The following is a 24,688-nucleotide window of genomic DNA, read 5'->3' as shown; positions in this document are numbered from 1 at the left end:
ATGTACACAATTAAACTAATAGATATATATATATATATATATATATATATTTTTGTGTGAAAATTAAACCTTGTTGTAGTGGACAAACCGATCGTCAGTTATTCTTGTTGTTAGCATGCACGCTGGCATACCGGAGGTCCCGGGTTCAATGCTTTGAATCCCTGGAAACTTTATCGAGAGTTATTTGAACCATGGAGCCTTAAACGATTTAGAGCCCATGGTTCAAGTTACTATACTGGCGGCCCACTAGATCTATGTAAGCCAATCAGATGCGTCGTTTTTCGCTCTGTCGAGCATCTGATTGGTTAGATAATGACTGGTGGCCACTCAATGGCAACATGTCAGCTAAGAAAAAGCACGGGCAATGTAATAGACCATGAAGGGTCTGCGGCCAGTGTTTGTGTTAGCAATCAAACCCTGGCAAGCGAGGATGCGGTTGATAACTCTACAGAAATGTGACATGATACATCCAAGTGTGTGAAATCATGAAAAGGATCGAGGTTTGTGTTATTGGTGATGAGCTTCTTTGGTTGAGGTTCTATGAAACAACCTATTAAGACTGGCTTATGTCGACAAGCAACGCGACGCCTACCGACGCAACTGGATTTATCGCCGATTAGCGGCAACTAGCGGCCTACGAGAGGCCGCCAGTTGCTGCTCTATCGGTTCGACCTAAGCCGGCTTGCGACGGCAACCCGATGCCTCTACCGACTCGTCGCAAGCCGTATCCGGCTAGTTGCCCATGTTCTACTCCGGCCTACGGTAGGCGGACAGTTGTTTTCGATCGCAGCCGACATAAGCTCATCTTCGACGCGACGGAACTGAGCGCAGGGGTTCCAGCCAATGAGAGACCGCATATACATAGTACAAATTATCACCGCTAGTTAGCGTCATTAGCAATTAGTCATAAACTTTCAAATTCAAGTAGTTCAAAACGTAAACCAAACCTTCAGCACGGCAGATGACCGGAAATTGATACGAAATTGGTAGAATTATGGTGTGAACGGCTATCTTTATAAAATGTCGCTAGCACATTGTATTCAAAAAATAATCAGAAAGATGAAGATCTTAAAGAAATAGCTTTTCTAATAGCTTTTCTAGAAATATATTTCCCAATAATTCAAAATAATTCAAATTTATTCTCAAAACTATTGGGTTCATACACATATTTAGTAGTGACTCATAGTTAAGACATATGGACGATATTCATTTTAAAAGGAAAAAAATCCACGAAAATAGCGCAGCTGAATTTGCTGAAATTTCCAACTCATTTTAAATGGTTTCAAATTACTATCATTTACCAAAACTCAAAAAGCTGTTAATTGAATGTTGTAATATTGAATTACCAGACCGCTGTGAAAACACTTGAGTGGATGGTGTTTTTATATATAATGGACACCAGCAGAACGAGATTCACAGCTGAATTCAGTTAGTTCTACCGTAAACCACACGTAAGTTAACGAATCATGATTATTTCTAGTTTTATTGTTTCTCGTTTCGTATCTCGTGATACATAATGCTGATTAATGCTAATAAACTTCTCCTATTCATGTTCTGAAGCGTCCTGTGGATATGAGACAAAAAAAATATTTTCAGGATAAATTCTTTCAGATTCTGACATCTCGAAAAATCGACGAATTTTTGAATTTGATCGAAATTATTTTTCTCTGAGATGTCAATTAATTCCAATTCGTTTTGATTCGGCTAATAGATTGCTTCAAATACTTGTTTGAAATTGAAATTCTAGGCGATAAAAAATGCTTGCAGATTTAATATATCGTGTATGTGCTGTTGTTATGATTGTGGTCAGTGCTGCGTCAGTTGCACATGGTAAGTAAAGCGACAGGGAAATTAAAAAGTCATACACAATTTCATCGATTTTTTTTTCATAGAAAAGAATACTGCAGTAGGCCTAGTAATACGTAATTGTAAGTGATCAATTGAACGAATTTCGGACATTATTTCATATAGCAAAACAATAGCTCAGTCCGATTACTCCGAGCTTCATCCTCGGAGTAATCAGACTGATTACTCCGAGCTTCATCCTCGGAGTAATCAGTCCGATTACTCCGAGCTTCATCCTCGGAGTAATCAGTCCGATTACTCCGAGCTTCATCCTCGGAGTAATCAGACTGATTACTCCGAGCTTCATCCTCGGAGTAATCAGTCTGATTACTCCAAGCTTCATCTAATACTAGCTGGTATCCGGGTTAACAGCGGCGAATCGTGACGTCACAGTGATAGCGCGGTTTCACCATGAAAATAACGATGAACACTTTTAATTAAAGAAGCAACATCAATCATCTAATCTTATGCTTTTCTAGTTAATGGTAATATTAGATAGTTTTTCATGTTCGAAATTCCATTTTTAAATATCATACTTGTTTATTCATATAGGCTGCCAACAAAAAGGCGGTACATGCTCGAAGGGAAATGATTGTTGCGGCAGTTTATTGTGTAGCTATAGAAGTTTGAAGTGCGATACACATTCGTAAGTTTAGCGTTGGTGATTAAGCTTTTATAATCGGATAGTTTTGTGGTGCTTTGAGAAATATCCGATTATGGAACTGCCGAACGACAGTCAGGTTACTACCTGACCATAAAAAGAATTAACTCGAATTGATTTATATTTCCAACTCAATCTCGTGTTATAATTAGATTCAATAAAACTGCGAGTAAATAAATCAATGATCGTTAATGATCCTGAACTGTTTATGATTCGTCACAATCTCTGTCAATTTCTCTGCCAATGAGATTGGTTCAGTTAATCAGTAACCCACTCCCCCATGCACCGGAGCGCATTCTGAGTCAGTGATTGAAAGAAAAGTAGACAGTTTTCCAAGTATCCTGTTAGCCGCCACTCAGCATCAGGACCACTCGGCATCAGTATCAGTAATTACTGGGTTCGGGACATCCGCTTAATTTAAAAATGAAGCTATGATCGCCATCTATTGGAATTTGCCTGAACTGACTAGATTGGTGGATAAAGCTATCATAAGACTGTAGTAGCATAGAAATCCACCAGATGGCGAGTGTGATTTCAACCCACTGAAGAAGAGTCAGTGAGACAAATAAGAGCTATCTAGTGAGTTCATCCAAAATCCAATAGATGGCGATCACGTAAGAAATCTCGATATCCTCTCCTCGCTTGGCACCCTGTTCATCCTCTATTCAGCATCAGGACCACTCTGAATCAGTATCAGTAATTGCTGGGTTCTACCCAGGACATCCCTGTACATCCTCAATTCAGCATTCAGGACCACTCTGAATCAGTATCAGTAATTACTGGGTTCGAACCCGGGACATCCCCATACATACTCTATTCAGCATCAGTACGGCCGCTCTGAATCAATTATCAGTAATTACTTTTGTTAAGATATCAACATTTTACCGTGCGGTGCTGCCTCTATGCTCATCGTTAGCGGTATTTTCATACACTAACGTTAGTCAACTCTGGCAAGCTAAAGTCACGGAGTACAACTGGACAGCACGTCGATTGCCAGAGTTGACTAACGTTAGTGTATGAAAATACCGCTAACGATGAGCATAGCGGCAGCACCGTACGGTCAGGACACCCCTGTACATCCTTTATTCAGCATCAGGACAACTTGGACCACTCATGGGTTTGTACCCGGGACACCCCTGTACATCCTCTATTCAGCATCAGGACCACTCTGAATCAGTATCAGTAATTACTGGATTCTACCCATGACACCCCTGTACATCCTCTATTCAGCATCAGGACCACTCTGAATCAGTATCAGTAATTACTAGGTTCGAACGCGGGACACCCCTGTCCATCCTCTATTCAGCATCAGTACCACACTGAATCAGTAATTACCGGGTTCGAACCCGGGACACCCCTGTAGATCCTTTACGATTCTCTGGTTAATCTCAAAATGAAGAACAAACTACGAAATGAAACTTTATACAAAATGCACGTCTTTATTTTTCATGTTTAATTGATAACAGATGAAATGTGTTCATATCCGGCTTTAACCAAATACTGAAAGTTTTTATTGAATCTTAAATCACCGAGTTCTTCTGTTTCTAATAGTTCACTAACATCGGGTAACATTTCCTTTAGATCCATACCTAAAACAACAATAACATCAGTTACATCTAATTACACTCTATACTTATTTGTACTACGTGTAAACAATAGTAAATACAGAAAGATGACAAATTGTTTACCTTCCTCAAATGCCATTTCTATTGTTTTAAAGAATATTGTGTGTCTGTTGTTCTCTAGTGGATTATCGATAGCAACATTACTCCATCTGAAATAGTAATACATTAAACAGGGACATTGACATCCCCCTAACCCCCCCCCCCCCTTGTAGAATAACTGAATACTTACTCATCTCTGAGAATTGACTGACACCAAATATGTAACTTTAAACTATTATATTCATCATCATCCTATAAAACAAACAACACTGATCAAAATAGGGATCCCTGACTGCCTTCAGCTTGCTGCCCTCTCCTCTAGCCTGCTGTCCTCTCCTTCAGCCTGCTGCTCTAGCCCTTGTCCTGTCCTCTAGCCTGCTGCTCTAGCCCTTGTCCTGTCCTCCAGTCTGCAGCCCTAGCCCTTGTCCTGTCCTCCAGCCTACTGCTCTAGCCCTTGTCCTGTCCTCCAGTCTGCAGCCCTAGCCCTTGTCCTGTCCTTCAGCTTGCTGCTCTCATCTGTGATGATTCTCCTGTGCTCACTCCCACCCCAGGGCGAGTGAGTAAATCCATCCCATTTGTAATAATTAGTTAATTACAGCTTTGTTCCTTACCACTTCTAGAAAACTGAGAAGATCCAACGCCACTTTAAAATGATATTCACTTGCATTTTCATTATTTTCACTGATATACAACTGAAATAGAACAAAAAGAAACAAATTACTTCACCCGGTCCTGAGAGTGTCCAGTTTCGCGTGTTCACCCGGTCCTGAGAGTGTCCGGTTTTGCGTGTTCACCCGGTCCTGAGAGTGTCTGGTTCGCGTGTTCACCCGGTCCTGAGAGTGTCCGGTTCGCGTGTTCACCCGGTCCTGAGTGTCCGGTTCGCGTGTTCACCCGGTCCTGAGAGTGTCCGGTTTCGCGGAGCTCCGTATACTGCATGTACTAAGAGCTCACGTGAGGTCACGATAGCGATATATACCACTGACACTAAGGTTCTCAGTAAACAAATTACCAGTGTTTTATACTAGTGAAACTCTAATGTAACATTTTCAATACAAACCTCGATTAATTGTTTAGCGTTGAGAACTCCCATATTATCAGGATTCAAACCAAGAGCCTGAAACAACATAAAATACAAATCAATAACTATTAGAAAATACAGACTATCTCTAGCATATACAGAGTATACAGAGTTACTCAATACATCATCAATAATACGCCCCCTGGTGATACATACCACAACTACATCTTCAGGCAAAGCCTCCTGGTGCAGCAATAAATCATGTTCATCGTTTATAACTGAAAATGAGATAGAAATCATTACATTTTCTTCAAAAAAGTTTTCACGAAAATATTTGAAAATAGTTGTCAGAATTTGGTCACATCTTTACCTTTAATTTGTTCATGAATATCAGGAATATCATCAGCAGCTAAAGCTGCTAGTTTACTGAGACTTAACAATGTCTGAAACAACATGAAATAAAATAGTCTGTCTAAATTACTATCAATATAAATACGATACACGTCTCAATAAAACTTCAATTTGAAAATAAAGTTTACCTTCTTTTTAGCGACGGATCTCGATTCATTTAAAGCCAAATCTTTTAAAGTTGTTTGCGCCTAAATAGAAACAAACATCAAGTTTAATTGAGGTGAAATTTGTGATAAGTGAAAGACTGCAGATTTTTAATTCACCTGTGAGAAATTTCCGGCGTCAATATCGTATAACCAACTGATTGATTTATTTTCCTCTTGATCGAAGAATCTTCCTAAAGCCGCTCTCTGACTGATCGGTAACTTCAACACTTTACTACATTTACCTGAAAATTCACAATAGAATCTTATTCAATTTGAACGTCCAAGATACGAACGCTACTGATTAAAGTGTGTAACTGATACAATACCTGCTTCCACAAACCATTTCATCGCAAATTCAGCAAAATCCTTAAAATAGAAAAAGCCTTAATTTGTGTAACAGACTTCATTGTAACACGGTTACAATTGACTGTTACAGACCAGAAAATCTATTCGTTGGGTCTCATTTTATCCAGTATAAATTTCATCAAATTGTCTCAAATTTGGGACAAGTTTTTAATCAATTAATAGTTATATATCAAGTGAGGATCCACCATCGTGTGACCGTGACACTCCCTCCAGCTCCCTCCTCCCTCCATATCCCTCCTCCCCTCCAGCCCCTCACTCCCCTCCCCCTCCCTGTAGAGCTGTAAGTTCACTGACCTGTGATTCATATTGTTCCATGTATAGCTGTAACCGATCTTGACGATCAGTTTCTTCACAAACACGAATCAAAACTTCAAACTCGTGATATTTCTCCGCTAGACTCACAGCTCTCTCGTACTCCTTCATTTCAACTACAATTTAACCAAAAATTATCAACAAAATTCTCAATAAAATCTCGATTCAAAAATTAACACAACTTACGCAAAGGTAAAATCAATTTCTTCCTCTCTCGTTCGTAGGTGTTTTCGAGATTTTGAATTTCGAGTTGTTTGTTCGTCGGTTTTAACGATTCTAATTGTTGTTTGTAACCGTTGAGAATGATATCAGCGATATCTAGAACCTGTTGTAGCAGGGTCCGTCTGCTCGAGACGTCGTGAGTTTCAATGAATCCTCGTTCAAATATTACATCATACTGAAACAGTGAAATATACACATTATTGCTACCGGTTACGAACAGTCTACGGCTCCGGTAAGTAGAATCCATAGCGCGCTTGGCTCCGATCTCACTGGACTAATAAATCATCTCATCGGGACAGCAAGTGAATTCCAGGCCACTCTAAGCAACATTGGTAACTGAGGTAAGCAGAGTGTGGGGGCATGTGATGAGACAATCAGCTCCCCCTGGTGACAGGTACCTGTTTACGTAGAAGCGTTCGTAGACCGGTAGAACCAGTAGTAGCGGTCCACGCGATGTATTCAGGTGGATTCTCCAGGAATGTGCACTGATAACACGTAGATTTACTTTCTCTATAATCAATCGCTTCGTGTAACATTGACTGAAATAATACAATATACTTCATCTTCACTCAGAGTTATTGAAAGTTCACTGTGTTTGTGTAAAGTGGATTCACGGTTTGTATGCACTGGTGGATTCACCGGTTTGTATGCACTGGTGGATTCACGGTTTGTATGCACTGGTGGATACACGTTTTGTATGCACTGGTGGATACACCGGTTTGTATGCACTGGTGGATTCACGGTTTGTATGCACTGGTGGATTCACGGGTTTGTATGCACTGGTGGATTCACCGGTTTGTATGCACTGGTGGATTCACCGGTTTGTATGCACTGGTGGATTCACCGGTTTGTATGCACTGGTCGATTCACCGGTTTGTATGCACTGGTGGATTCACCGGTTTGTATGCACTGGTGGATACACCGTTTGTATGCACTGGTGGATACACCGGTTTGTATGCACTGGTGGATTCACGGTTTGTATGCACTGGTGGATTCACCGGTTTGTATGCACTGGTGGATTCACGGGTTTGTATGCACTGGTGGATTCACGGTTTGTATGCACTGGTGGATTCACGGGTTTGTATGCACTGGTGGATTCACGGGTTTGTATGCACTGGTGGATTCACCGGTTTGTATGCACTGGTGGATACACCGGTTTGTATGCACTGGTGGATACACGGTTTGTATGCACTGGTGGATTCACCGGTTTGTATGCACTGGTGGATTCACGGGTTTGTATGCACTGGTGGATACACCGTTTGTATGCACTGGTGGATACACCGGTTTGTATGCACTGGTGGATACACGGTTTGTATGCACTGGTGGATTCACCGGTTTGTATGCACTGGTGGATTCACGGGTTTGTATGCACTGGTGGATTCACCGGTTTGTATGCACTGGTGGATTCACCGGTTTGTATGCACTGGTGGATACACCGTTTGTATGCACTGGTGGATACACCGGTTTGTATGCACTGGTGGATACACGGTTTGTATGCACTGGTGGATTCACCGGTTTGTATGCACTGGTGGATTCACGGGTTTGTATGCACTGGTGGATTCACGGTTTGTATGCACTGGTGGATTCACGGGTTTGTATGCACTGGTGGATTCACGGGTTTGTATGCACTGGTGGATTCACGTTTTGTATGCACTGGTGGATTCACCGGTTTGTATGCACTGGTGGATTCACCGGTTTGTATGCACTGGTGGATTCACGGTTTGTATGCACTGGTGGATTCACGGTTTGTATGCACTGGTGGATTCACGGTTTGTATGCACTGGTGGATACACGGTTTGTATGCACTGGTGGATACACCGGTTTGTATGCACTGGTGGATTCACGTTTTGTATGCACTGGTGGATTCACCGGTTTGTATGCACTGGTGGATTCACCGGTTTGTATGCACTGGTGGATTCACGGTTTGTATGCACTGGTGGATTCACGGTTTGTATGCACTGGTGGATACACGGTTTGTATGCACTGGTGGATACACGGTTTGTATGCACTGGTGGATTCACGGTTTGTATGCACTGGTGGATTCACCGGTTTGTATGCACTGGTGGATTCACCGGTTTGTATGCACTGGTGGATACACGGTTTGTATGCACTGGTGGATTCACGGTTTGTATGCACTGGTGGATACACGGTTTGTATGCACTGGTGGATACACGGTTTGTATGCACTGGTGGATTCACCGGTTTGTATGCACTGGTGGATTCACGGGTTTGTATGCACTGGTGGATTCACGGGTTTGTATGCACTGGTGGATTCACGTTTTGTATGCACTGGTGGATTCACCGGTTTGTATGCACTGGTGGATACACGGTTTGTATGCACTGGTGGATTCACCGGTTTGTATGCACTGGTGGATACACGGTTTGTATGCACTGGTGGATACACCGGTTTGTATGCACTGGTGGATTCACGGTTTGTATGCACTGGTGGATTCACCGGTTTGTATGCACTGGTGGATTCACGGGTTTGTATGCACTGGTGGATTCACCGGTTTGTATGCACTGGTGGATTCACCGGTTTGTATGCACTGGTGGATTCACGGGTTTGTATGCACTGGTGGATTCACCGGTTTGTATGCACTGGTGGATACACCGGTTTGTATGCACTGGTGGATACACGGTTTGTATGCACTGGTGGATACACCGGTTTGTATGCACTGGTGGATACACCGGTTTGTATGCACTGGTGGATACACCGGTTTGTATGCACTGGTGGATTCACCGGTTTGTATGCACTGGTGGATACACGGTTTGTATGCACTGGTGGATTCACCGGTTTGTATGCACTGGTGGATTCACCGGTTTGTATGCACTGGTGGATTCACCGGTTTGTATGCACTGGTGGATTCACCGGTTTGTATGCACTGGTGGATTCACGGTTTGTATGCACTGGTGGATACACCGGTTTGTATGCACTGGTGGATACACCGGTTTGTATGCACTGGTGGATTCACGGTTTGTATGCACTGGTGGATTCACGGTTTGTATGCACTGGTGGATTCACCGGTTTGTATGCACTGGTGGATACACCGGTTTGTATGCACTGGTGGATACACCGGTTTGTATGCACTGGTGGATACACCGGTTTGTATGCACTGGTGGATACACCGGTTTGTATGCACTGGTGGATACACCGGTTTGTATGCACTGGTGGATTCACCGGTTTGTATGCACTGGTGGATTCACCGGTTTGTATGCACTGGTGGATACACCGGTTTGTATGCACTGGTGGATACACCGGTTTGTATGCACTGGTGGATACACCGGTTTGTATGCACTGGTGGATTCACGGTTTGTATGCACTGGTGGATACACCGGTTTGTATGCACTGGTGGATTCACCGGTTTGTATGCACTGGTGGATACACCGGTTTGTATGCACTGGTGGATTCACGGTTTGTATGCACTTTGAATATACTTACAATAATGATCGAATTGATGGCTGTTATTGCAATTACTTGATCTTGTAAAATAGCATCGGATGAACACAAAATCTCATCTTCATAATCAAACAATGCTTCAAATATCTCTTCAATTCGTGAGACCTGTAATAACACCATACAGACACTGAATACCACTCATCCCCCTCATCTCCCTCTCCCTCCTCCCTCTCCCTCTCCCTCTCCCTCTCCCTCCTCCCTCTCCCTCTCCTTCTCCCTCTCCCTCTCCTTCTCCTTCTCCCTCTCCCTCTCTACCCCTCACTGCTTACCTCTCTGTATAGAATATCCTGAGCGAGTAGGCCACTGGGAAGTGAGGTTTCTCCTCGTTTTGATAGAACTCGTTTGATCGCTACATCGACCAATCTCGGATACCTTCAATATACAGAGTACAGTATAGTGCATAACTACAGCTACCGGTATAAATACAGTGCGGTACAATAAAACAGAGTACTGGATACTTACGTTGCGTGCATGTTACGTAATGCTATTGTAGCTGCTATTTTTTCAGCGTGTTCACTCAATAAATGATGAGTCCTCATCGTACAATCTCTGCTTATAACACAACCTAACTAATTAACATAAACATTAATATTAATTTACTGATTTACATAAACAAAATGACATGATCGATTAGTGTGCGTTTGAATTCTTACTCTGTTCCATAAATTCATGTCGTGTAGAAATGTTAACATGTGATGATGAGCCTTGAATTTATCCTGCAGTTGATTGAGAATTATCAATGAGTTTGTACTGGATGTGGAATCTGTAAGTAAACATCATAGACATTGATATATACTAGAAATATGAGAGTGAGAGAGAGAGAGAGGGAGAGGGGAGAGAGGAGAGGGGAGAGGGGAGAGGAGAGAGAGAGAGAGAGAGAGAGAGAGAGAGAGAGAGAGAGAGAGAGAGAGAGAGAGAGAGAGAGAGAGAGAGAGAGAGGAGGGAGGAGAGAGAGACAAAGTGTGAGGAGAGAGGAGGGAGAAGAGGGAGAGAGACAAAGTGTGAGGAGAGAGGAGGGAGAGAGAGAGAGAGAGAGAGAGAGAGAGAGAGAGAGAGAGAGAGAGAGAGAGAGAGAGAGAGAGAGAGAGAGAGAGAGAGAGAGGAGGGAGGAGAGAGAGACAAAGTGTGAGGAGAGAGGAGGGAGAAGAGGGAGAGAGACAAAGTGTGAGGAGAGAGGAGGGAGAAGAGGGAGAGAGACAAAGTGAGAGGAGAGAGGAGGGAGAAGAGAGAGAGAGAGAGAGAGGAGAGAGGAGGGAGGAGAGGGAGAGAGACAAAGTGAGAGGAGAGAAGAGGGAGAGAGGAGAGGGGGAGAGAGAGGGAGAGACAGATCAGGGAGAGGGAAAGTCAGGCGGAGGGAGAGGAAAGAGGGGGAGTTAGAAAGAGGGAAAGGGTAGAGGAAGAGGGAGAGAAACAGTTAGAGAGAGGGGAAAGAGGTAGAGGGAGAGAGGGAGAGGGAGAGAGGAAAGGGAGTGAGAGGAGATGGAGAGAGGGAGAGGTAGAGGGGTAGAGGTGAGGTAGAGAGAGAGAGGTGAGGGACGTACCTTCAGGTATAGCCTCAGCCCATCTCGGATCAGTAGCAGGAAAATCATCAATCATCTCCTGACTGAGTTTAACTATAGTTGAAGCTAAGGGTGAATTCGTATCAGCTGAATCTGACAGTGGAAATAAATTCGCTACAATCGCTTGAGCTTCTGCCTGAAATCACAAAATACTATATATTGAAATACATTCTCATTAACACATAAATAATCTGAACTTTCATACTTCGTTACGAACTGTACCTTCTTTCCTTGTAACGTGAGTAAAATGGCAGATTTTAAACATGAAACTTTACTAGGATCGTTATTACTTCCAGTCATCTCTTCCATGTAACTAGATACATTTAACATCGATGTCTGAAATACAATATTCATTCAAATACCACATTTTGTTATAACTTGTAATTCAAACATTCAATTTACTATCATGATATAATCTATATGTTACTACGAACTACAAGCTTAGCTCAACTAGGAAATATTCAAACACATCGGCTGATGTGATTGGTTTATTTGAAATTCATCGGCTGATGTGATTGGTTTATTTGAAATTCATCGGCTGATGTGATTGGTTTATTTGAAACTTACTTCAAGTTTTGATGTTTCTAAAACTGATTCCTCGAGTACACTGAAATAAACGCACAAACCGACCAATCAATGATCAATAACAACGACTGCTGCTGCCATCTGTAGTGAATCAACAGTACTAACCTCATATCGGATACGAATCGAATGTTTACGATTCCATGTTTCCAAGAGAAGAAAAGCGCTAACCCGTCACTACTTCCTGCAAACATAATAAACACACATCATAAACACATCATCATTCTGTATATGAATATCGGTGTGTATCGATTTTACCTGTTCCTAGTAATTTATCCCCAGGTGGAAGAAATTCCACTTTATCCACCCGTAGAGAAGGGTTCGTCACTAAAAATAGAATCATTGAAGGAAGTTTGACATAATCTGTACAAACAAACCCTGTATCTCATTACAACTGATGTTGGCTAATAGTGTTTAGCCAAAACGTCGCTTAAAATATATATAATCATTTTTTCATTTTTAGCAGAATTAATTGTGGGATTTCTCTCATTATTCCGATCATACACGGATATTGTGTATCTTCTCGTCTCTTTGACGAATATACGGAACCCGACACTCGGGTAAAATCAAAATCCTGTTTTGATCTGTAAATGGCTGCGGTAATATGAAACTTACACGAGACAATCATTACTGTCTCACTGTTATATAGATAAGCCGTATTACTGTCTAATTCCGGGATCAATAATCGTAAATTCAAAAACATTGTTTCTTGACCTTCCTATAAAACAAAACAGATTGAGATTATCGATTTAAATCTCGAGGAGTTTTCAATCAGAAATAAATATCGCCGAATTATTTTTACCGGATATAAAACGATGTGATTTATTTCAAAATGTGATTTGATTTTATCGGGTTGAACGAGTCCATCGGTTGAGACAGTAGCTGAAATCAAAAACATCATTTACACTGAAACTCAATTGAATCGATCAAACTACAATATAAAATCCCTGCACACTAAGAATAAAAACAGTTCATTTTTCGACTAAATGCTTATTGCTATATGCTATAGTCTTATTTGAGAATATCGAATTTATTGTATATTCATTAATCTAAACATTGAATAAACTATTAAATCAAGGAAACATTTTTACTCTTTTCATGTGCAGGTATTTTATATAATCTTGAACAACATGGATTCAGATTTTTCACTAGAAAACGATGAATTGTTCTCTTACCCAATATATAATGCATGAACCTGTGTTCTATAGAATTAGTAGCAGCCAATAGAACGATTCCTCCTCTGTAGAATCACAAATAAATTCATAATTACAACTAGTAACAAAATATACACAGTTAACTGCAATCGCCTCGAGATTATCACATGCCCCGTGTGATGAAATACATGATCTACTGTAGATCAGAGGCAAGAGTGGACAGTCTACTGTAGATCAGTCAAACCACAGTCTACTGTAGATCAGTCAACCCACAGTCTACTGTAGATCAGTCAACCGACAGTCTACTGTAGATCAGAGACGTGCAGTCAACTGTATTTGCTGATAACAATTAGAGATTATACAAACCTTACAGCTTGAATATCTAACAACCAAACCTCTCCACAATTCAAACTCTACAAATAAATACATTCACAATATTATAACAATCTAATTTGTAAAACTGTTTGTTTTAATTATTACTGATGTAATGATTTGATTTACCGCAGTATTTTGTGATATTATCGATCTCAAATGATTCTCAATCTCGAATTGATATATCATACGTTCCGGTTCCGTATCAGAAATCGTCCATTTCTGCAAAACACTCCCCGATAACACATAAAACGCTCGCCTAGCGCCGCCTATTATCTCTCCCGGAACTATTTGTTGTAGAGGCTGTAATGTATAACGTGGTATGTATTATAGTATATAGGAGATAGAGAATCAATAATATTGATCGATTGATACTTACAGCTCCAGGAGTTTGTTGTGAATTTGAACCGAATATAAATGAACTCATCCTGCGTCCGATTCCAACGAGAGTATTCTGCATTGTATTCAATACTCGACATGTGATTGAACTCTGTAACATGTTTTACCAATAGTTAGATTTAACCAGAAATTTGACTCTCAATGAAAACAAACTGATTTTAACTCAGGTAACTATGGAAACGGGATACTTGATACGAGACACATACCTGTCCAATAACTGGGTCAAGCTGAATTAATGTACTGGTAGTCGTGGCAACAACACATCCATACGGCTATAAATAGAGAGATGATAGATTTGAGATGAGTTTGAGATGAGTTTGAGATGAGTTTGAGAAGTGAGATTGGTTTGAGATGAGTTTGAGATGGGTTTGAGATGAGTTTGAGATGGGTTTGAGATGTGAGATGAGTTTGAGATGAGTTTGAGATGTGAGATGAGTTTGAGATGTGAGATGAGTTTGAGATGGGTTTGAGATGAGTTTGAGATGAGTTTGAGATGAGATGTGAGATTAGTTTGAGATGAGAGTTGGGTCTCTACGTCCGATCATTACCTGCATATTAATCAATGAAGCACATTCTTCACCTTTAAGATCGGCACTGATTTCAACGAATGAACCTTCATGACCGATACTCGGCCAGTATCGAATGATACCTTCAGGTGATACCGCGATACATCCTGTTATATGTGTATCAGTTGGATTGGGTAGAATAGTTACGAGATACGCTGTATGAGCTAAATCACTGGCTGGAAGCGTCAATTCTTTACATTGTATCACCTACAAATATACATTACAATTTCATCTTATATCAATAATACACAATCATATTTCTATCATATTCCGATATTATTCCAATATGATTCTTGTGATATTCAAAAATATTTCTCAACATGATTTCCATGATTGATATTTAAATGTGATTTCAATGATAGTTCAATACTATTTTATTTTTCAATGAATATTCGATGTTATTTCAAAATGATCAATTTGAATGATAATCCAGTGTAATATTTATTACCTTTCCAGATGTAGTTGTTTTATATCTCCACACAAATAACTGTCTGTTAGATACTAGCCACGCCCATTCTGATGATGAATCCAGTTTAACTGTTACGTGGCCATACCCTAAATAAGAATACAATTATCAAAATATAATACAGTCCAGTCAGAGTAATCCAGTAGAGCCTCCAGAGTCGAGTATAACAACTGTTTGTACTCACTGCTGTCTGATAAAGCCTCCAGTATAACAACTGTTTGTACTCACTGTCTGATAAAGCCTCCAGTATGTACTCACTGCTGTCTGATAAAGCCTCCAGTATAACAACTGTTTGTACTCACTGTCCGATAAAGCCTCCAGTATAACAACTGTTTGTACTCACTGTCTGATAAAGCCTCCAGTATAACAACTGTTTGTACTCACTGCTGTCTGATAAAGCCTCCAGTATAACAACTGTTTGTACTCACTGCTGTCTGATAAAGCCTCCAGTATAACAACTGTTTGTACTCACTGCTGTCTGATAAAGCCTCCAGCATAACAACTGTTTGTACTCACTGCTGTCTGATAAAGCCTCCAGTATAACAACTGTTTGTACTCACTGCTGTCTGATAAAGCCTCTAGTATAACAACTGTTTGTACTCACTGCTGTCTGATAAAGCCTCCAGTATAACAACTGTTTGTACTCACTGCTGTCTGATAAAGCCTCCAGTATAACAACTGTTTGTACTCACTGCTGTCTGATAAAGCCTCCAGTATAACAACTGTTTGTACTCACTGCTGTCTGATAAAGCCTCCAGTATAACAACTGTTTGTACTCACTGTCTGATAAAGCCTCCAGTATAACAACTGTTTGTACTCACTGCTGTCTGATAAAGCCTCCAGTATAACAACTGTTTGTACTCACTGTCTGATAAAGCCTCCAGTATAACAACTGTTTGTACTCACTGCTGTCTGATAAAGCCTCCAGTATAACAACTGTTTGTACTCACTGTCTGATAAAGCCTCCAGTATAACAACTGTTTGTACTCACTGCTGTCTGATAAAGCCTCCAGTATAACAACTGTTTGTACTCACTGCTGTCTGATAAAGCCTCTAGTATAACAACTGTTTGTACTCACTGCTGTCTGATAAAGCCTCCAGTATAACAACTGTTTGTACTCACTGCTGTCTGATAAAGCCTCCAGTATAACAACTGTTTGTACTCACTGCTGTCTGATAAAGCCTCCAGTATAACAACTGTTTGTACTCACTGCTGTCCGATAAAGCCTCCAGTATAACAACTGTTTGTACTCACTGCTGTCTGATAAAGCCTCTAGTATAAGGACTGGTGTTGAAGCTCCGTAGTTTTTAACAATATGTTGCGTTGTCTCTTCGACGATCATTGATGCCCCCAGCGACCGGTTCAATGATTGATTTCTACAAAATTTCAAAAGAAAGAGTTATTGATTAGTTTTTTTATAGGGAATAGACTAGAGGTGTCCAGTCAGTACCATTTACATTGATGGGAGCTGGGTTCGTTTTGTAGCCTACCTGGAAAGCTGTAGAGACTTTTTAGCGCTACTGCCAAATAAACCAATACTTGATCTATTTGTGCTAGCATTTCTGCTTGATTTACTCGCCGAAAACGCTGAAAATTTTGGGGTTTTAGGGTGATTTGAATACATTTCTAATTTTCCAATTTTCCTCCCAATAAATCACTTCCGGGTTACCGGTAGGTGCTGCCACCTAACAATAATTGAACAATTACCGTAGACCTTGAGATCTATGTATAATCTGCGAACAGCCTCATGATAAAAAATATCGATAAAAAATCAGTCTTAATTTATTTCTAATTTACATAAATTGAAAATGTATTTTGAGCAATAAAATGTAATTGAATTGCAGTAGCTTATACTAAGTAGCGATTCAAACAGTTATAAACAAATTCAAGTGAAATTTATTGACATTGATCGCTCACAATTCAAAAGGAGAAAATTTAGAAATGCTTTAAATGAAATGGTTTTTATGCGTGATATTAATCTTAAAATGTGCATGATTAGAATCGGAATGAATTTTTCTACTGCAGCGCCATCTATAGTATATTATCCGCTGATACAGCCCAGTACTGTTGTATTATTGGGTCACGTGAACAGCACTGTGGGTGACATTACACAAAATACATAATACTGAAATAAAAACAAGAGATCGAAGGGTTTTAACGACATCAGACCCCAGGTCTACTCTAAAGTTGGTAGTCGAATATGTTTGCGCTCTCTCGTCGACTAAAACAAAAGAACTCCTTGAATTGAATCTTGTTTTCTAAATCGACTAAAATGTTGATCTAAATTTTCCACCACATCAGCAGGAACTAGAGAATAGTGAAATAGGAAGTGAGTGGTGAGGAGTCGCAGTAGTGAAAGTAGGGGTAAGTGTTTATACAACAGGGTGGATGGGTCACAGTTTGTTAGCTCACAGTATTTGTTTGGTTCAGTGGTTCTGTAGTTCTGCCTATACTGGCTGATTACCTGTAGTCTTTGTCTGGGTTTCACACACACTTTAGTTGTGGTCACTGTTCACCTTTTCTATGGTCTCTTCAGTGCTATTCAATCAATCAATAATCAACCCTTATTCAGTTGAAAAACAAATCTAATGTACCTTAAAATAATCAGGGACTTTTTATTTTTACATCTTGTGAAACATTGGAAATTACACAGACATATAGATATTTAGACATTAAATAAATTATATCTTATACTAGAAATATAGATTTCTCATGATGTTTATCTAATTTCAGAGACTGCTGCTGCTGCTGGTGCTAGTGCTGCTGCTGCTGGTGCGCCAGGGTTTAATGGATTGATTTAAGAGTCTGATAGTAATTGAACGATAAATTTAAAGATGGCTGAAGTAGATCCGGAGACTCTGTTAGAATGGTTACAGATGGGTCAGGGCGATGAGAGAGATATGCAGCTGATAGCGTTAGAACAGCTCTGTATGTTATTACTTATGTCTGATAATGTCGATCGCTGTTTCGAAAGGTAAATAGTCGCACCACCCTAAAGTCTTCCTCCCCTAAACCCCCAACTCCCCCTCCCCTCCCCGGTACAGTAGGGTTCATATTATACACGTCAGTATTTGGTTCTGAGGTTTTATTGTTGATTTCAATTGATTGCATCATTTTCTAAAATATATATATTTATTTCTTGTTTTGATGAGTCAGAATTTCATGATTTTGATTACAATACGAGTGACTTTAGTTTAGTCTCTACATCTCTAATATTCAGAATATAACAGATTGCGATTGTTTTTCCTGCTAGGAGTTAGTGTTGGCTGATAAAAGTAATATCTAAGAAAACAAAGAGAGATAAAAGGGAAAGTGATCTAATACACCACTAACCTAGGTGTAACGTAGCTATTGTTGGGTTGATGCCAAGTTTATATAATAAACACCTGTTAGGATATGATTCAACTTATAAATTCAATAAATCATTGAAGAATAAATTACGTTTGAAATTACCTTTGAATTTATTTAGACCCTAGCGCTACCGTCTATTTCATTTGAAAATATCTTCAAAATAAGAATTGTTTAATAAGGTTTGAAAGATTTAATGGTGATTGATTAGTTCCTGCAGTGTGGATCAGAGTATAGACTTCTGTAGATATAGCAGTTTGTGGTCGTTTATCACCTATTACAATGACTAGCACCATATATCAGATAATGTCGCCTCTGAGCAATAATACAATAACGGCTTCGGTAGATACTACTTGTTATTTTAATGATATACGATACCAATAACTGTTTTCGATCGTATGCAGGTTTTGAAACTCATTGTCTGTGGTCCTTTAGCCATAAACCCTTACTTATAGGGCTTAATAATGCTATCATCATACACCAGAGAGAGTTACAGTAACTGTAATGATGTTATATTTCTAGTTGTCCTCCACGTACGTTCCTGCCAGCTCTATGTCGTATATTCCTGGATGAATGCGCTCCTGATAATGTCCTCGAGGTCACGGCTCGTGCTGTCACGTATTATCTGGACGTTTCTGCTGAATGTACTCGACGTATCGTGGCTGTAGATGGCGCTATTAAAGCTATCTGTAATCGTCTGGTTGTCGTGGAGATTTCATCTCGTACTAGTCTCGATTTAGCCGAACAATGTATCAAGGTAAGAGATTTATTTACTCCAGGAATAGATGCGGAAAGTTTTAATCTAATGGAACCTCGTTACAACGAACTTCAGTGAACCCAAAAATCTGTTCGTTATAACTGAGCTCTATATACAGTAGAACCTCGGCTCACTAGCAAATTAAGTCATGAACAACTCTGGTGATTTGAACAGTAACATATGACATGTCACCTCTAATGTTTAGTAAATCTAGCACCACATTGTCAGTGGGAAGGTAATATAAACTGTAGTAAAATCTAAGATTGTCTCAGTCGGGATGAAATTCTATGTTTGTAATAATCAAAAAATCGATATATCTGATATTGTTATAACGAGGTTCCTCTGTAGTGACTGTAGACTGTTTTACTGATGTGAGTTTATTGTGTTATAGGTGTTAGAATTGATTTGTACACGAGAATCTGGAGCCGTATTTGAATCATCCGGTTTAAACTGCGTTCTGACGTTCATCAGAGAACACGGATCACAGGTTCATAAAGATACCTTACACTCAGCGATGTCTGTCGTTTCTCGTCTTTGCGGAAAGATGGAGCCACAAGACGTTTCATTAGCATCATGTGTAGAGTCTCTGTCTACTTTACTGAAACATGAAGATCAATTTGTAAGTTACACTCTATCCACTGTATTGTGTATCCACTCTATCCACTGTATTGTGTATCCACTCTATCCACTGTATTGTGTATCCAATGTATCCTGTATTGTGTATCCTGTATCTACTGTATAATATATCCACTATACACAGTGTAGGTATGATTGTATCTGAATCTGTGTCAGCAAAGGTCATTTGCCTGCTCAACTGTGATGTCACTGGCTGACCTAGGGTTAGGGTTAGCTGCTAGTACTGAGGGACTGTGATGTCACTGGTCACCTGACCTAGGGTTAGGGTTAGCTGCTTGTCATGAGTGACTGTGATGTCATTGGTCAGCTGACCTAGGGTTAGGGTTAGCTGCTTGTCATGAGTGGCTGTGATGTCACTGGTCAGCTGACCTAGGGTTAGGGTTAGCTGCTAGTACTGAGTGACTGTGATGTCATTGGTCAGCTGACCTAGGGTTAGGGTTAGCTGTTAGTACTGAGTGACTGTGATGTCATTGGTCAGCTGACCTAGGGTTAGGGTTAGCTGTTAGTACTGAGTGACTGTGATGTCACTGGTCAGCTGACCTAGGGTTAGGGTTAGCTACCAGTACTGAGTGGCTGTGATGTCACTGGTCACCTGACCTAGGGTTAGGGTTAGCTGCTTGACCTGAGTGACTGTGATGTCACTGGTCACCTGACCTAGGCTTAGGGTTAGCTGCTTGTCATGAGTGACTGTGATGTCACTGGTCACTTTAACTGAATTCAATTAAAGTCATAGTTGATTGTTGTGGGTGGCTACAGGCCATGCCATGCCATGACACTTTCAGCACCTAAAGCATTTTAGAATTTCTAATTTGCTGCAGCAAATAAACAACTCAATGTGCTAATCACTAATTAACTTTTCCCATAATAAAATGATTGATGAAATAAAGAGCGTTTGTCAATTTCTATCATTTACCTGGTTTTAATACCATTTCACAAATGAATAAATATCCCACAGAATTTCACGGGTCTCAGGAACGATTTCAACCAACAATCATTTTATGCTGCTGTTTTAAGTCATGGTTCATTTGAGAAGTGACAATAAATCCAAAATAAGATGTAATAAAAACAGTAAAGCTGCAGAACAACTGTGAATCTGTATGCCGTCCATCCTCCCGCAGCAGGAGAGGGTGAGGGCAATACCCGATGGGTAGCCCTGTGAATCTGTCCAGCCTCCCTCAGCGTTACCCAATCAGCAGTCTTCATGCACCCCTCCAGTGCCCTGTATGCTGTCCATCCTCCCGCAGCGGGGGAGGGTGAGGGCAATACCCGATGGGTAGCCCTGTGAATCTGTCCAGCCTCCCTCAGTGTTACCCAATCAGCAGTCTTCATGCACCCCTCCCGTGCCCTGTATCCTGTCCATCCTCCCGCAGCGGGAGAGGGTGAGGGCAATACCCGATGGGTAGCCCTGTGAATCTGTCCAGCCTCCCTCAGTGTTACCCAATCAGCAGTCTTCATGCACCCCTCCAGTGCCCTGTATGCTGTCCATCCTCCCGCAGCGGGGGAGGGTGAGGGCAATACCCGATGGGTAGCCCTGTGAATCTGTCCAGCCTCCCTCAGTGTTACCCAATCAGCAGTCTTCATGCACCCCTACACAGTGCCCTGTATGCTGTCCATCCTCCCACAGCAGGAGAGGGTGAGGACAATACCCGATGGGTAGCCCTGTGAATCTGTCCAGCCTCCCTCAGCGTTACCCAATCAGCAGTCTTCATGCACCCCTCCAGTGCCCTGTATGCTGTCCATCCTCCCACAGCGGGGGAGGGTGAGGGCAATACCCGATGGGTAGCCCAGTGAATCTGTCCAGCCTCCCTCAGTGTTACCCAATCAGCAGTCTTCATGCACCCCATACAGTACCCTGTGTGTCTAACTGTCTCAGTTGTGTGTATATATTACAGGTTGCTGATGGAGCGTTGAGATGTTTTGCGTCTCTTGCTGATAGATTCACCCGGAGGAATGTAGATCCAGCTCCTCTCGCTCAACACGGTCTAGTCGATGATCTACTCCAACGTTTATCCAACGCCGGAGGACCCGGTAATACTCCGGCTACTCCCGGAGCAAGTGCCGCTACTCCGGAGACTAAGAGTAGTCCTAGTATATCTACTGTGATTAGTTTATTGTCTACGTTATGCCGAGGTTCACCGGGAGTCACTCATAACATGTTGAGATCATCTCTACCTGAAGCTATTGAATGCGCGTTGAAAGGAGATGAAAGGTGAGTTGAATTATCCGTGCAGTCATCAGTTACGAATCGGAACACACGGTGGCGCCACTGACCTGGAATACTGATATGTTATTAACCACACGTTTCTTCAGGCAAGATTCATGAAAAAATTAATGGTAACATTTCAAACAAAGAGATCTTTCCATTCATCTGCTGATTCACTCAGGAAATTTGGTCTTGTGTGACGTAGAGAAATCAGAGAAAACTCTTTGAAATTTGTAAATGGTTTGAAAGCAGCCGCGCTGATCTTCCCTTCTACAATAGGCTCCAAGAATAGATTATCAAGATATGAGTTACATAACCTGGAAAACCCTGTTAGTGCTGACCGCAGTTAGGCATAAATGGGCGCAGGAAAACGCTGTTAGCTATGACCATTGTCTTCGCGTGGCCTCTTATTGTAAGCCGGTTAGCCTAACCACAGATAAGCCACTAACCACGGTTTGACTATCAGCCCACCCCTGATTGATATCACTGTCAGTGTATTGTATTTATTCACTGTTTTTCAGATGTGTTTTGGACACGATGAGGTTATCAGATTTATTATTAGTTTTACTGTTTGAAGGACGTAAAGCTTTACCTAAATCAGGTACAGCAGGAATCTGCAGTCGTATACCGGGTTTGAGACGTATGGACAGCGCTGGTGAACGATCTCATAGACAACTTATTGATTGTATCAGAAGTAAAGATACCGATGCTCTTATTGATGCAGTAGATACAGGTAAATACAGCATCCAGTTACACGGTTAAATCTGAGCTCTGTGGATTTGGTTCTGATGCGATTGTCTTTATCTCTTTCCAAAAAATAAAGCCAAATTGATTTATGATAAATGCTGCTACCTGCCAGAAAATTGTAGAAATTATCACAATAATTGAAAACTGAGAAGATTGAAAATGAAATTAGTTAATGAGTTAAGACCCCTTATGTGGGAGTCAGTTCTAAAATTGATATTTGACTCCTCAGTTGAAGCTTAGGAAATGTCTAACTTAAGATTTGTGTAACTGAATTCATTTCATTGATGCCTCAAGCAGATGATGGAAATATTATTGTTAAATTACGTATTTATTTTGATAAATTGAAGGATTTGATGTGAATTTTATGGATGATGTCGGTCAGACGTTGTTGAATTGGGCGTCAGCTTTCGGAACTCAAGAGATGGTTGAATTTCTATGCGAGCGTTCGGCTGATGTAAACAGAGGTTTGAGATCTTCATCTTTACACTACGCAGCCTGCTTCGGTCGTCCACAGATTGTAAAGGTACTGAAAATATTCATTCTATAATAAAGATCAGCATTCATTTCGACTCATAATCCAGCTATTTATAATTACGTTAGACATCCCGCACACCTCACATATTTAGTTGTTGTGTCAAATGTGGAACGATCAGTTTTTGAAATTTTGCTGATCAAGTCTAATGTATTGTTAAAAATGTCTGGTATAAAATATCATAAGTCTGGTGTTTGTAGTTCAATTTTGATAAAAAAGTCTCGGGTGAAATACTGAATGACTGATATAGGGGGCTGCAGGTTACAGGCTGATAAGGTCAATGATACGAGTACAGGGTCTGATATCTATTGCGATTAGTTAAGTAGTAAATATAGAACAGATGTTGAGAATGTGTGTGTTTATATGACACGCGTGTATTCCTGCTGTTACTATGAGTAATACACACAATGCGACATCATAAATAAATCATTAAAACCAGTCTGTGATGATAGTATTTTTAGTACAGTATATTTATATCTATACGTGTTTTTTGGTTACCTGAAAATATAAGCACTACGTTGATTTTATTACACTGTAGCCTGAACCCTCAGTCCCCTCCCTGAACCATCAGTCGCCTAGAACCCTCAGTCCCCTAGAACCATCAGGCTTTCTGGTCTAAATCACACTCAATATTCAAATTGTAATATGTATTGTTATAGACGTTGCTAAGATACGGAGCTAATCCCGATTTACGAGATGAAGATGGTAAGACTCCGTTAGATAAAGCCCGGGAACGAGGAGACGAAGGTCACAGAGAGGTCATTCAGATTCTACAATCACCGGGAGAATGGATGGTTGCAGTCCCGAATAGAGAACCTACAAATAGTGATAACAACGCGACGGTAGCGACACCTACTGAGGAGAAAAAACCTCAACAACCAGAAATAGAAATAGAACCGGACGAACCTAAAGGAGACCCAGAAATGGCTCCGCGATATTTATTGACTTTACTACCGCAGTTTACAAGTGTTTATCAGAGTACAATGTTACCTTCAGTCAGGTCAGTATTTATACTCACAAACTCAACATCATCAAATTTGATTATTTCTTGTCTGAGAGCTAGTTTATTGAGCCCATGAGTTTATATTTTTCAGGAGAGCTAGTTTATCGAGCCCCATGAGTTTATATTTTTCAGGAGAGCTAGTTTATCGAGCCCCATGAGTTTATATTTTTCAGGAGAGCTAGTTTATCGAGCCCCATGAGTTTATATTTTTCAGGAGAGCTAGTTTATTGAGCCCCATGAGTTTATATTTTTCAGGAGAGCT

General features: G+C 40.7%; 2 protein-coding genes across 4 annotated transcripts in view; one reads left to right on the top strand and one right to left on the bottom strand.

Moving 5' to 3' along the window:
• Positions 1 to 3,943: 3,943 nt before the first annotated feature.
• Positions 3,944 to 16,843, bottom strand: LOC141902319 (nuclear pore complex protein Nup133-like). 3 transcript variants are annotated; one of them, XM_074789988.1, is made up of 33 exons: positions 16,691 to 16,843; positions 16,455 to 16,576; positions 15,182 to 15,288; positions 14,716 to 14,940; positions 14,374 to 14,439; positions 14,148 to 14,258; positions 13,898 to 14,071; positions 13,763 to 13,809; positions 13,418 to 13,482; positions 13,045 to 13,124; positions 12,858 to 12,960; positions 12,501 to 12,569; positions 12,351 to 12,426; positions 12,228 to 12,267; positions 11,883 to 11,996; positions 11,643 to 11,796; positions 10,755 to 10,864; positions 10,564 to 10,670; positions 10,371 to 10,473; positions 10,084 to 10,206; positions 7,044 to 7,184; positions 6,610 to 6,820; positions 6,406 to 6,539; positions 6,072 to 6,111; positions 5,863 to 5,987; positions 5,728 to 5,787; positions 5,559 to 5,631; positions 5,405 to 5,466; positions 5,228 to 5,284; positions 4,782 to 4,862; positions 4,361 to 4,422; positions 4,195 to 4,280; positions 3,944 to 4,095 (listed from the first exon to the last, which is right to left on the bottom strand). In XM_074789988.1, exons 1-33 carry the CDS (start codon positions 16,822 to 16,824, stop codon positions 3,959 to 3,961), a joined length of 3,399 nt encoding a protein of 1,132 aa, XP_074646089.1. In that variant the 5' UTR covers positions 16,825 to 16,843; the 3' UTR covers positions 3,944 to 3,958. The 3 variants fall into 3 exon arrangements, with proteins under 3 accessions (XP_074646089.1, XP_074646097.1, XP_074646106.1); XM_074789996.1 differs by having other exon boundaries at positions 16,458 to 16,576; XM_074790005.1 differs by lacking the exon at positions 10,084 to 10,206.
• Positions 16,844 to 17,279: 436 nt separating this feature from the next.
• LOC141915289 (E3 ubiquitin-protein ligase HECTD1-like) overlaps positions 17,280 to 24,688 on the top strand; it is a 29,790-nt gene continuing 22,381 nt past the window's right edge. Inside the window, exons 1-8 of the mRNA XM_074806773.1 lie at positions 17,280 to 17,564; positions 17,934 to 18,174; positions 19,071 to 19,305; positions 19,697 to 19,924; positions 21,834 to 22,150; positions 22,666 to 22,877; positions 23,239 to 23,414; positions 24,083 to 24,423. Of these exons, the coding sequence (XP_074662874.1) occupies positions 18,035 to 18,174; positions 19,071 to 19,305; positions 19,697 to 19,924; positions 21,834 to 22,150; positions 22,666 to 22,877; positions 23,239 to 23,414; positions 24,083 to 24,423 (1,649 nt within the window). The 5' untranslated portion in view covers positions 17,280 to 17,564; positions 17,934 to 18,034. The remainder of the gene's footprint in view (positions 17,565 to 17,933; positions 18,175 to 19,070; positions 19,306 to 19,696; positions 19,925 to 21,833; positions 22,151 to 22,665; positions 22,878 to 23,238; positions 23,415 to 24,082; positions 24,424 to 24,688) is intronic.

The sequence above is a fragment of the Tubulanus polymorphus genome, chromosome 1 (genome assembly GCF_964204645.1).
Source record: "Tubulanus polymorphus chromosome 1, tnTubPoly1.2, whole genome shotgun sequence".
NCBI lineage: Eukaryota > Metazoa > Nemertea > Palaeonemertea > Tubulaniformes > Tubulanidae > Tubulanus > Tubulanus polymorphus.
This window is presented reverse-complemented; position numbering and strand designations above follow the sequence as displayed.